The sequence below is a fragment of the Equus asinus genome, chromosome 10 (assembly GCF_041296235.1).
Source record: "Equus asinus isolate D_3611 breed Donkey chromosome 10, EquAss-T2T_v2, whole genome shotgun sequence".
NCBI lineage: Eukaryota > Metazoa > Chordata > Mammalia > Perissodactyla > Equidae > Equus > Equus asinus.
The window spans coordinates 78,380,160-78,394,615 of record NC_091799.1 but is presented as its reverse complement, the minus strand read 5'-3'; the positions used below and the strand labels follow the sequence as shown (position 1 = coordinate 78,394,615).

The window sequence follows — 14,456 nt, the reverse complement described above, 5'->3', positions numbered from 1 at the left end:
CATTGTTAAGTGATTTGAGTGATTTATGCTTAGGGTGGGGAGGATGTGTATGTTGTGCGTATGCGTGTGTGTGCGCATGTGTCTGCGTGCATGTGCACATGTGTGTGGCAACAGGAGGTTGGTGAGTGGAGACTTGCAGCCTTCCTACTTGCTTTCTTGGATGATGGTGGTGAGAAATGAACTTGCCTCAGTGAAAGCAAAAGGTCACACTCGGTGAGCTCCTGTACGCAGTAGACACTCAAAGGCGCTTTTGGCCTTAACTGTCTCTAACACAACTGGAGTTAGGAGTAGATTTGGGCCTAGACATCGGTCACCTGATTGTCACTTTGGTAGGTTGCCAACTTTATGGTGCTAGCGCTCTCTCCAGAATCGCTCTCCATTTCTGGCACCTGTATTCCCTTGGGCATGCTGGCTGCTTCTTACCAGGAACCACTATTAGAGACTCTCAGCCTAGATTTCCCTCTGCTGGAATTCAACAGCTGGGCTGGAAAGAGTCCTCTGTGAGATCCACTCACAGCCCAGCTGAGCTGTTTATGAAGCAGCGTGATACTCAGAGGCAGGCCAGTCCCTAACACTGGTGCATCTAGAATAAGAGTTCAAATGGACTCCACACACCTTTGTGTTAAAAAATTTACAGTTCATTCCATAAGCTAATCAACCGTTAGATGTAATATCTTCTCTCTGTCTCCCCTGACAAATACACTTTCATAATGTCCTGGAAGACTAGATTCCAATTTAGATTTCTCAGAGTCCTTGAATTTCCACTTTGAAAAGAGGAGAGAACTGGCCCCTGAGCCCTGGTAGGGTACACCCCTCACTTTGTCCCTCACTGAAGGTGCTCCTGTGCACAAACGTGGACCCCTCAGCCCACAACCCTAGCTTTGTCAACTGCCTGTCCTGGCAAAAGGCCATCCATTGGCTGCCCCTCCCACCTGAGTGTGCATACACCAGCAGCAGGGTCCACTCTGAGAATGACAGACCCAGGGAAGAGGCTGCCAAGGAGCAGGAAACAGGCTCAGGGCTATCTGGTCAGGGAATCTGGGGTCTTGGGTACTCAGGGAGTAGTCCATAAATGGAAGGGTCTCAGGCTCTCGTAGGCATGTCCTCTTGGCCTTGGATGCCACACTCCAGCCAAGAGGCATGGTGTGGCCAGAGGGGGATCCAAACTGGGCCTTCTAAAACAGGGCCCACCTTTTTCTGGGTCTAGGGGAGTACTGTGCCAGGAGCTGCTCCCAGTGACTCTGCCCTCTCCCCTTTAGTATTCCAATGATACTCCCACATTTGGTGTTTAGGGAGAGTATCACAGAATGTCAGGGTAGGAGGGGCATTTAGAAATCATCTAATCCAGCCCATTGGTTAGCAAATGACGAAACAGAGGTGCTCTGGAATGGTGGATTACACTCGGGAATGGTGGATTGTATTCTGGAATTACACTCTGGAATAATGGATTATATTCTGGAATAACACAATGGCATGGTGAATTGGATTCCGGAATTACACTCTGGAATGGTGGCTTACATTCCGTAATTACACTCTGAAATGGGGGGTTACATTCCGGAATTACACTCTGGAATGATGGATTTCAAAAGGAAGCACAATTGTGATGTGAATAGTAACTGTCCCCGCAAAGAGAAGCCAGCAGGGCTCTGGAAAACACCTCATGCTGCTCCTCAGTGTCTGAGAACTTCTTGAATCCCCGAGTAAGTAGAATCAACATTGGTCTGTGTCTTAAACCCACACTTTTACTGCTGCCTTGAAGGCAGCACCTTAGGAGTGGCTCTAGTGGCAGACTTTGGTTACATATTCATCATGCTGCTCTAGTAATAATAGTTGGAGCGAGCTTCAAAAAGATGGAAATAGGCTTTTTTTCCTATTCAGAATTTCCTGATTATTTTTGGTTAGTCTGGGCACTTTCCACTGCATCAGTGAATGTAACTTGGTTCATTCTGTGAAAATCAAATAACTAAAAAGCTAGCAATGTATTTCTGTCACAGATGATATTTTTGTTTGCATTTTGAAGTGTTTTTATGAATTGGATTGCAAAACTAATGGAATCAGAGATGAATTTTGCTCAGGAAGTTGAAGTATTTTATGAAATAAAATTACCACAAGAAATTGACCTAATTATTCAGAAGTTTCTAATGCAAAAACTCAATACAGTTTTGAAAGTCCTCCAAGGAAGAAAGCCCAAGAATATAGGTCCCTCATGGCAAAGAAACACATCTTTTATTCATTTATCTTAAGAAGTATAGCTTTTAGCTTGTAAGAATACAGCTTCAAGATACAGTGAATAAATGTGTTACACTAGTTTTAAAGGCTACAGCTCTTCAGAACTAGTTTTCTATTGTGTAACATATTTCCCCATCATTGTAAATCCATTATGGTTAAATATGAATGTTAGTTTAGTGTTCATCTGCTTAAATCTTTAGTCCACATGTAAGTGACCTACTACTTTGATTTTTTTTTTAATACTCAAGAAGCACTAGTGTGTTTCCACCTTGTTAAATAAAATCCCGGAAGATCTCAGTGTCATAACCATTATCAAATCTTTTTTGCCTCATTAAGAGTTTTTGGACAGTGCAGCTTGGGCTTGACTTGCCCTGTCCAAAGACTGGACTTTCTCCTGATGACTCAGAGATTGTAGAGATGTGAGGAAAGTCTCCCGAGTATTAGTTTCATTCCTACCCACACTCTAGTGGCTGGAAGAGATTTAGGGAAATGCTTTCCTTGGCTCCCTCCAGTTAGGACCACACTACAGTGTAAGCTGAGACCAGGCCATGTGTCAAGACTTCCCTGCTGCTTTCTCTGGCCTTTCCTTGGACAACACCCTTCCCTGCCTGGAATCTATCTCCAGTCCAGGGATGGTGCTACTGGAGGGTTTACTCCTGCCTTTAGCCTGCCCCCCTCCATAGATACCCCTATAATCATACAATCTCTATATAAACAATGTGCTTTCTCTGCAAATACAGCTTCAGATGGCCTGGAGACCTGCCCTACCCTCAAGGACATTTTAAGCAAACACACAAGGAGAAAAATGCTGTGCTTGCAATGCAAATGTGCCTTAAGACAAGGCCTCTGGTGCTTCCTTCCAACCAGATGGCCATTCACACACCCTCCTACACTCAAGCTTTAGAGCCACCAATCCTATGGCTCCCACAACTTTTATGTTGCGTTCAACTGCTTTGCAGGAAAAAAGTTTAGTTTACTAACATACATTCTTCAGAGGAGAGTACAGGCTATGGAAGCTGTGGAAAGGAAACTGTATCCCTTAGGATCTGGAAAGGCCAGAGAAACCATTCGGGATATCTTGACAAATGGCAAGTAGTTTCCATTGCATGCACACCTCTGAACAATTGGTAGTGCTGCTCCAGGCACTGGATTGGAGGGGATTCTGAGGCCTCCATGAATAGGGGAGACTGGATACTGTGTGACCAATTTGATGCTGTGGGTGACGTCCAAGCTTCTGGAAGTCATGGTGGATGGTGATGCCATTTACCAGGACAGGGATTACTGGAGGGGCTCAGGTTAGAGAGAAAGATGATGAATTCAATTTTGACATGTTGAATTTGAGAGGCCTGCGTGACATCTGGATCCTCTTGACAGTTGGGTACACAGCCATGACCCTTTGAAAGAGAGGGCTAGGCTGGAGAAATAGATTGGGGAGCCATCAGCATATATGTGGTAGGGACTGGCAAGGATGAGAGCGCCCAGGAAGACGGTGTAATGGGAGCTGAGAAGAGAAGGTTGGGAAGAATCAACAAGAATACTAATTTTAAGGGGCGAGGAAACAAGAACATCTCTACCTGGTTACTCACTGTCTCTGCCTTTTCTGTCACATTGATAGGATCTTACATCAACAGACCCTACACTTCATTATCTTAATCTGAGAAGAATGTCTTCCTCCTCTATCCCATATTCTTATGAGGGTCAACTGACTTCTGGTGAAACATGGTAGATTGAACAGTTGTACTTACTAAGTAAGTAACTGTTACTTACTAGTAACAGTTGTACTACTAGTAAGTTGTACTTACTTACTACAGTTGTACTGTACTTGGTACCTCCAAAACCCACTAAAATGCTTGGAAATTGGGGCAAAGAGCATTAAAGAGCAGGACAAAAGGAATGGAAATAAGATGGCAGCAGTGAAATTTTGGAAACTGAAATGCACACGGCCAAGCAGCAATAGATTTAGAAATCAAAGGAAGATGATTGCCAGGCCAGCACTGAGAGGAAGATCAGAAGCTGGCTAATATTTGAGTAGTGCTTTAAAATTTGCAAAGGTTTTCTCCTGTAGCTCTCTCTCTCTTACCTCAGATAGATCTCTTTTTCTTTTTAAAGAAATAAATGTTCAAGTGGGAAAGAAACTGGCACATTGTATGGATAAACCACGGTTTATCCATTCTTTTACTGATGGACAATTAGGTTGTTCCCAGGAAAAACAACTTAAAGAAATGTGCAGATAAAATTAAAACATACAAACTTACATGGGGATGGGACACAGTAAGATCAGATGTCTGTCACCTCTGGAAGAGTGGAAGGAAGGGGAAAGGAATGGAATATGGAGTTTTAGCTGTATTTTATTTTTCCCCCTCCTCACATTTATTTACTGATTGATTGATTCATTCATTCATTCATTTACAGCTTTATTGAGATATAATTGACATAGAACATTGTGTAAATTTAAAGTGTACAACATGATGATTTGGTGGTTGTATATATTGCAAGATGATTACCACAATGTTAGTTAACACATCCATCACCTCACGAAGTTACCATTTGTATGTGTGTGTGCTGAGAACTTCTAAGATCCACTCTCTTAACTTTCAAGTATACGATACAGTACTGTCAACTATAGTCACCATGCTGTACGTTAGATCCCCAGAACTTATTTGTCTTATAACCAGAAGTTTGTACCCTGGACCACCTCCCATTCACACTCCCCCTTCTGACACCTACTCCTGGAGACCACCAATCTACTCTCTGTTTCTATGAGATTGACTTTTTTCAGATTCCACATATAAGTGAGGTAATACAGTATTTGTTTTTTTCTAACAGACTTATTTGATTTAGCCTAATGCCCTCAAGTTTCATCCATGTTATCGCAAATGGCAGAATTTCCTTCTTTTTTATGGCTGAATAATACTTGTTGTATAAACACCACATCTTCTTTATCCAGTCATCCATTGACAGACACTTAGGTTGTTTCCATCTCTCGGCTATTGTGAATAATGTTGCAATGAACATGGATAGCTCTTTGCATATAGCTCTTTGAGATCCTGTTATCATTTCCTTTCGATAGATACCGAGAAGAGGAGTTGCTGGATCATTTGGTAGTTCCATTTTTAATTTTTTGAGGAACTTTCATACTGTTTTCCATAGTGGCTGCACCAATTTAAATTCCCACCAACAGAGCATGAGAGTTCCCTTTTCTCCACATCCTTGCCAACACTTGTCATTTCTTGTCTTTTTGGTAATAGCCATTCTGGCAGGTGTGAAGTGATATTTCATTGGGGGTTTGATTTGCATTTCCCTGAGGATTAGCGATGTTGAGCACCTTTTCGTGTACCTGTTGGCCATTTGTATGTCTTCTTAGGAAAAATGTTTATTCAGATCCTTTGCCCATTTTTAAATCAGATTATTTGTTTGTTTTTTTTTTCAATTGAGTTGTATGAGTTCTTTATACATTTTGGATATTAATCCATTATCAGATAGATGGTTTGCACATATTTTCTCCTATTTTATTTCTTTTTTTTTTTCCCGAGGAAGATTAGCCCTGAGCTAACGTCTGCCAATCTTCCTCTTTTTTCTGAGGAAGACTGGCCCTGAGCTAACATCCATGCCCATCTTTCTCTACTTCATATGTGGGACGCCTACCACAGCATGGCTTGCCATGCAGTGCCATATCTGCACCCGGGATCCAAACTGGCGAACCCCGGGCCGCCGTAGCGGAACGTGTGCACTTAACTGCTGCGCCACCAGACCAGCCCCTATTTCTTTTTTTTAAATGATGTGAAAATTAAAATAACAGTAATTATTGCAGCATTATATAAATGTTAGTTATTTTGGAAAGACAGAGAAACTCTTCCGATCCATATGGGGGACACAGGAGTAAGTGTGTGTGAAGGCAGCACGCTTGGAGCACTGAGCTTCGCCACCAGCTTTAGTTGAGACTCTCCATGAAGATGTGAAGCCAGGATTCTGATCGTGAGCCCTTCTCTCCTCCCTGAGACCTTGTGAGACCTGGCCTGGACCGTCCTCTAGGTCTTCAGATCCTGTGAGGTCCCATGGTGATGCCCCTCCAGCTTCCACTGCCATAATGAGGAATCGAGGGAGACATAAGTTAGAATCAGAACTGTCTTAGAGAATCCAGGGCACAGAGAGCAAAAAGTTTTGCAAAATTCTGTTCTAGATTATAGCCAGCCAGCAAAATAGGGAGAGGAGCACAGGAGTGCCTTGTTCAGTGTCCTTTGTAGTACCAGGTCCCTCCTGATAGCGCTTCAGTCACTGTCAGTTGACTGTTCCGAGTGGCACTGTTTATGGCAGGAATGGCCTCCTCGGAGGGTGCCTTCATTTTACGGTGTTGGTGGACTTGTGATGCGGGCATATATTTTATGCAGGTATATTACCTTTGGTTGTTGAGAGCTATTAGATCTGCTTCATTAATTGCCAACTATTTTTAGCCTTACCATTAAATAGAGAGAGGTAGACCGCAAACATTAGACAAGACAGCCTGCGCTTACCTCACTGGTACAAATTTCATGAAGTGAAAATTATGAAAAACAATATACAACATTCTGTAAAGCTTACCAAGTGGAAGAAAACAGGAAAAAATCATTCCTAATCTCAGCCACCCTAATGTAAGAATTAGCCTTTTTCTCTTGCCTTCAAGTTCTTTTTCAAATGAGTATTTCATATAACTGTAATAATAGTATTGATGGCAGTTGGGTATACTTTTTATTTAACACTACATCATAATTGTTGCTACAGAGTAGTACGTCTCATTTTTTAAATAAACTTTAAATTTTGAAATGAATTTCAATTTATAGAAAGTTGCGAAGATGACAGAGAGAATTCCTGTCTGCCCTTCGCCCAGTTTTTCCTCATGTTAGAGTCTCACATAACCATGGTATATTTGTCAAATCTGAAAAATTGACTACTTGATGGTACTAACTAGTAATAGTATGATATTGTCAACTAAACTAGACTATTTGGATTTCACTGGTTTTCCAACTAATGTCCTTTTTCTGTTCCAGATTCAATCCAAGATACCACAATATCACGATGTATTAGTCAAATCTCAGTTTGACCATAGTTGACCTGATATTGCCGTGTTTCTGGATATTTAGATTATTTATGGTTTTTTGAGTGGTATTATGAGTGATCCTGTGAAGAACATCATGTGAGCAGGCTTCTCTTCTTTTAAGATTCTTTCCTCACAACGGACGGTAGTCACACTTCTGAGAGCCCAAGGAAGGGAGTGTATTTATGGCTCTGGATATAAGTGCACATTGCCAAATTGTCTTTCAAAATGCCCGTGCTCATTTATGCTGCCATAAGTAATTTTTTGAGAGTGGCATATTCGTGTACTCTTGTCAACATTAGTTACTATCACTTAAACATTTTGGCTAAGTTAATAGGTGAAAATAACATCTCAATTTTAAAAAGTTGTATTTATTTGATAACTGGAAATTTGAATATTTCGCCATGTGTGTTTACCAGCTCTGCCTCCTGTTTTGTGAGTTGTCTCTTCATATTTTATTTATTAGGATCTGAATATGTTTTTTATCCACATATATGTTTTATAATAAAGATATCCCTTGGCCTGTCATTTTGCTGTAATTATTTACCCTTTGATCTGTTGTGTTGAGTTTTTCTTGTGTAATTTTTGAAGAGCATAATGAAAGTTTTATGATGTGGAATCCATCGCTTCTCCTTTGATTGATTTATTTTTTACCTCTTTTAAGCTTAGAAAGCTCAAAAAATCTGATTTTAAAATTCTATTCTTTCCTTTAATTTGGTTTCTTGTTTTTAACCATTTGATTCATCTGGAATATTTTTGGTATTTGGCCCAGATGTCTGACCTGGTTACCTCATGCTCACCAGCTGCAGATGACAGCGCCACCTACTCATGGGCAGTAAAGGCTGTCTTTGTCTTTCCAGATGAGTGAGTGGCCCACTCCCTTCCCGGTGTTGCCCAAGGCAGAATCCTTGGAGCCATCTTGACTTCTTCTTTTCCTTCACCACCCACATCCACTCAACCGGTGCCCTCGTGGTTCTGGCATGTGGTTCTTCCTTCTTCTCTTTGGGAAGAGTGTATGCTGCTCCCTCTGCTTGGGACTCTTTTTCCCACCCCCACTTTGCCTCATTTTTACTAGTCTGTCAGGTGGAGCCAGGTATGTCCTAGCTATGTGCCGTCAAAGTGCCCCATATTCCCTTTATTCTTCTCGCACTCAATTTTAATGTCCTGCCAACTGTTTGTGGCACCCTGTATCTCTTCATCATTAATGCACCCTCACCAACTAGTTCAGTGCCTGATACATATAGGAGCTCAATATGTATTTATTAGGTGTGTGAAAGTTTGAATGAATGAATGCTAAGGCGAATAAAATAGAAGTCATACCTAACTATGTCCCAACAGAGCTCGATTTGAATACTTTCCTAGAGAATATGAAAGGAAAGGGGATAGCATATTGGAATTCATGCTTTCTATGGTACCAAGATACCATGGATACTATAGATTGGCTTACTCAACATCCATTTCACCCTCCTTCTAGGTGGCATTTCTGTAATGCAAAGACTGGAAAAATAAAAACTACACTTCCCAGACTGCCTCACAGCCAGTATTCTGGATGTAAATTAGGTCCCACCAATTAGATGCACTCTTGGGAGGTATGGAAGACGGGTGTGAGAGGGAGGCCACTTTCCTGCTGTTGTTTCTCCCACCAAACAAGGCCATCAAAATGTGAGAACGCATCATTCCAAGGTTCATCACTACCTTAGTGGGTGTCTGGAGGCAGCTATAGCAGCAGTAATGGAAGGACCAACTGTGAAGGAAGAGGCTTCCTGAGTCTGAATCACAACTATAGCTAGCTAGCTATCCACCTATCATCTCTCTCTCTCTATCATCTATGTATCTATCAATCTATTGATCTGCTTATAATCTATAAAATAGATGCCAATGGAGACTCCTGAATGCTTTTCCACTGGCCTTTCTACAGATTTTACAACCACTTTTCTGCTTAAAATACCTGGTGTTCTCTGTTTTCTGCACTGAACCATGATGGATGCACAAGGAATACAAGGACCAGTTCTCTGATTGTTGACTCAAGTAGCCTGCCTTGTTCAGTTGTAATTTTTCCCAAAGTAAAGGGAGTAAGTGCTATTCCTAGAACATACGATGAGGTTGTGCTTACTGGTTATTCTGTGGTTCTGTGAGGGTCTCATAAATCATTTCCACTATCTTTCCCCCTATTCCCTACCCTCCTGAGATTTTATCATAGACCTCTTAACTCAGCAAAAAAGCTGGCCAATAGCGGGTAATTATACAGCGGGCCCAAACTTAAAACTACATAGAGAAACTATAGGCTAATGCTTCGGATCTTTAATATATTAAGAGTTCTTTTAAATCAATGAGAAAATTAACAACCCAGTTGAAAAATGTGCAAAACACAGAGGAAGAAAAATAGCCAAGAAAGATATTAAAATACTCAATTTTTTTCTTATCAAATTAGCAAGGATTTTTAAGTAATACTCAGATCTAGTGAGGATGTGTTATTTATGCTGGGCATTCTCCATAGGCTTCTAAATTGATTAATTTTCTAGATTAAGTTTGGTTATATTTATAAACAGTCTTTAAAATATTAATTCATCAATGATTTTCAACTGGGGGCAGTTTTGTCCCTCAGGGGACATTTGGCAATGTCTGGAGATATTGTCAGTTTTCATAACTAGGTACTACTGGCGTCTGGTGGGTAGAGACCAAGGATGCTGCTCTACATCCTGGAAGGCACAGGACAGCTCCCACAAAAAGTTATCCGGCTCAAAATGTCAATAGTGTGGAGACTGAGAACCTCTGTCTTAACTATAGGAATTCTGCTTCAAGAGTTTACCCAAATGAAATAATTGAATGTACTTAAAGATTCATTCATTTAACCTTTTTTGGAGAGCAATAAATGAGTAGCTATTAAAAGTTAAAATGCATATACCTATGATTTTAAATAGATATCCATCCTATCAAAAAAGCATATACACAGATGTTCTTCTCAGCATTATTTTTATCAGTAAGATTTTGGAAACAACCTAAATGTCAGTCAATGGAGTAACGGTTAGTGTGCATGCATGCTCTGTGTAGCAGAGTATCTGGCCATCCCAGCTCCCACTGCTCTTTCCTATGGTCCTATCCTCCTTTGGGGACACTTCTGTACTGTGAATATTCTTGATAGAAGAACAATTCCCAGGACTCCCTTCATCCTGTTAGTTCCCAGTTTGGAAACTAAAAATGATTGATCTTTCCTCTTCGACCCCTTGGTTGAGCCAAGGGAGAGTGACATGACATAAGTTTTGCCAATCAGATGAGACTTGAAATCTTGGACCAAGGCAGAACCACAGAATAGTTTAGGGTCAAATCCTTGAGTGGTGACAGTGGTGGCAGTGGTAGTGTCTATGGGGCAGGTGGCAGCTGACTTCTGGCCTCACAGTTCTTGCCAAGTGACAGCACTGAGCCTCTATTACTTGGCCCAGCAGAAAGGGCGTGGGTTCTGTTGTTGAAAACACTGATGGGAGGTCCCAGCAGCAGTCCAATAAATAGACATGTTAGATCTCTGTGAATTGCAAGCAAAGCTTCCTAATAGCTATGCTGGAGAATTATACGCAGTCTTAAAAAGAAAGACCCTTAGGACATATTAGCAAGTAGAAAATCAAATTGCAGAGCATTCACTCACCTAAGGAATATTTATTGAGCATTTCCATTTACTAGGCTCTGTGCTCAGAGTAGGACACACCTAGCTCCTGCCTGCATGGAGCATTATTTAAAACAGCAAAATATTGGAAATGAATTGCGTGTCTAACAATAATAGAATGAGACATCTTTAAATGATGGCACATGCATTATATGGAAGAGCTAACAGCCATTAAAAATAATGATTTTAATCAGTAAATTTATATTATCAGTATATATATTACACATACTAATTTAAAATTATGAATTTAAAATTGGTTTAAAAATTATGAATGTATATTATACGTAATGAACACAAAAGAAAAATAAAAATTATATATGCAGTATATAATTTGCATCTTTTATGTCTTTATATTTAAAAATATATATATTTAGGAGCTGGCCCACTGGCACAGCAGTTAAGTTCACACACTCCGCTTTGGCGGCCTTGGGTTCGCTGGTTCAGATCCCAGGTGCAGACCTATGCACTGCTTATCAAGCCGTGCTGTGGCAGGCATCCCACATATAAAGTAGAGGAAGATGGGCATGGATGTTAGCTCAGGGAAATTGTCCTCAAAAAAAAAAATATATATATATATGTTTATTTATATCTTTATATATACTTATGTATCTTTAAATATATATTTTATATATATATATATAGCTTTAAAAAATTGCATTGATTAAAAGGAGCTCTACTGTACTAAAATATTGGCATGACTAATTTCCGAATGGTAGAGTTATAGTTATTATTTTTTGTATTTTCTAAATTTTGGCAATTTGCATATATTATTTTTATACACAAAACATTTGTAACCACAAAATTATTTAAGGAAGGATACAATAAAACATTTGAAATTTCCTAACCCCATTTTACAGTTAACCATATTTTTTTTTTTTTAAGATTTTATTTTTTCCTTTTTCTCCCCAAAGCCCCCCGGTACATAGTTGTATATTCTTCGTTGTGGGTCCTTCTAGTTGTGGCACGTGGGACGCCGCCTCAGCGTGGTTTGATGAGCAGTGTCATGTCCGCGCCCAGGATTCGAACCAACGAAATACTGGGCCGCCTGCAGCGGAGTGCGGGAACTTAACCACTCAGCCACGGGGCCAGCCCCCACAGTTAACCATATTTTTGAAATGTCCTTCAATAAGAATACACTAGCTATATTAACAGACATATCTATATAACATACATATAAAACACACATATGTTACTGAGTTAAAAAAAAATCCTATCATTGTGCTTCAATACATTCCGAGCTCCTAGAGTCGAGTCAGAAATGTCCGATCTATGCTCGCCTGCGTCTCCCTTTGCTGCTCCTGAGGTATGAGAAGTTACAGAAGGGACTGAGAGCAACAGCTGGGCCGATGTCCCTGCCAATGCCGGGTTGGGAGGGGATAGCAGGGTTCTGGTGAAGTCAGCTGACGCAGGTGTGGCATACCGGAGAGATGGCTGCATTCCTGGCCTGCAGAAGCATCTTTAAGTAAGCTCTCCACCCATAAGTGCACTCTTGTATATCTTGTGTGAGTATACCCAGGGTGAGATGCATGGAGCTTCTAACACAATCTCTTTTGTTTTGGCAAAAACAAAACAGGCAAGGTGGGGCCTCCTCTTGATATCGTGCTGGGCGCACTGAACTGCACAGCTTTCAGCATCCAGTGGAAGGTGCCAAGGCATCCGGGGAGCCCCATCATTGGGTATACTGTGAGTACCTGAGCACCGGGGTTTCTGTAGAGGGCGTGTTGAGGTAACTGTATGCCCTTCCCATCTGTGCTCCTCATCTATATGGCCTCCTTATCAGCCCTCCCACATTAGTGACTGCCCCGTTCTCCCCCAATGAAACCAGAAGGAATATTTCTCTTTTAAGGCCGTTGTAAGTGCCCTGAAGGTCAACTAAGATCTACTGCGTCCTTGTACTGTTCAGGGATGCGAAAACATAAACTGAGTAGGAGACGTGGTTCCTGCTATCGAATTGCTCACCGTCAAATTTGGAGACTAAAGCAGAAAAATGGGAAAGAATAGGGAGTCACCGTGGAAAGGTGCCAATAAGTACAAAATATAAAATCTGAATTAAAGTAAAGGTGTGAACAGGCAAAGTGGAGGACGGAGCTGGACTGATTTCTGTTCACAAAAATGTTTTCTTTAACAGTGTTTTTAAAAGTGTCAATTTTCAAAGTCAGGAGATTTCAGAGAAATATTTGGAGTTCTGAAACCTCTGGGAAGATCAGGAGAGCTGACCTCGCTGGGCCCACCTTCCTAAGGGGCACCAAATCTGCTGGAGCTGAGCTGCTCACTTTACATGGGACCTTAGCCCTCCCCCCGCCCACCATAACACCCCAGACCCACCAACCCCTACTGTGTCCCTTTCACCAAGGGAGAGTAGCCATTTATCATGGCCCTGGTCCTATTGTCTTCTTAAAACTGAGAAAATCTGGACTCATGTTGTATCAAAAGTGGGAAAATGAAAGATTGTCTGAGAGAGTCATGCCCCCTCCATCCCACCTCATTGATATGTGCCTTCCTCCTGCCCTCTGCAGGCTTCTGAGTTTGAGACCCCAGCTGGGTATTTCTGATGTTTGTTGCCACGGAACAAGCATGTGTGAGGTGAAGCAATGCACTTCAGAACCCACTGTGGCTGTGCGTGCCCTTAGAACCGCAGGTCCGTTGAGCTGGTAGAGAAACACTGACTCTGCCCTCACCCTGGACGTCTGCGTCTTTTGCAGGTCTTCTACTCGGAGGTTGGCATAGATAAGTCCCTGCAGGAGCGGTCGCAGAGTGTGCTGCTCAGCCAGGACACCCCGACCACTGTGAGTATCTCCACCCCTACAGCGCCCTCAAAAGCACAGGGGTGCTTGGCATTTCAGCAATATCAGAAGGATTTCTAATTTGCTGTGTGCGTGCACCACTGTATATGTAATAACTAATGTTTGTATAGTCCTCTGGGATGTATAAATGTCTTTTGTGTACGTTACCTCATCACATGCATTTGTGTCTCCTAGAATGGCAGGCGTGTGAAGAAAGCTCTTCTACCCTGGACTCAGCCCACCCCATTAATCACAGGAGAAAACAGCCACCTCACAGGGTTCCCCCTCCCTTTTTTTTTGTTGTTGTTGTAAAATTCAGTTCTGATTTTTTTGAAATCCCAGTAAAGTTTTGTAAATAAATATGACATATTGGTATCTTCCCAACTACCAGAAGACACAAGGCAGAAGAAAATGATGTAATTTGCAGTGTGTATTCAAACGGTCCAAGTTGTTTATTTTTCTTCTCAAGCTGGGCACCCTATCCTTCTACTAAGTTGTTGGCTCTTCGTCTATTTCTTTTCCGTTTCCTCTTGAGGTTTCCGGGTGAATTGTTCTGCCTTAGGCGTGTTCTGTTTTCTTTTCTTTCACTCTCCTCCTCCTTCCCCATTCTACAGCCCAGAGCCTTTTGAATTGCTCTACAAGGAGTTAACACCAGTGCCCAGAATACCGCTGTAATGGTGGTGGTGGTGGTAATGTTTCTAACTCCTGTTTAATA

The 14,456-nt window shown here is 41.5% G+C and overlaps 1 protein-coding gene across 2 annotated transcripts in view; it reads left to right on the top strand.

Annotated features, from left to right (window-relative positions):
- EGFLAM (EGF like, fibronectin type III and laminin G domains) overlaps positions 1 to 14,456 on the top strand; it is a 172,765-nt gene that overhangs the window by 48,140 nt on the left and 110,169 nt on the right. For both annotated transcript variants that reach the window (XM_014831261.3, XM_070519746.1), the window contains exons 2-3: positions 12,532 to 12,641; positions 13,661 to 13,744. In XM_014831261.3, coding sequence (XP_014686747.2) covers positions 12,532 to 12,641; positions 13,661 to 13,744 — 194 coding nt within the window. The remainder of the gene's footprint in view (positions 1 to 12,531; positions 12,642 to 13,660; positions 13,745 to 14,456) is intronic.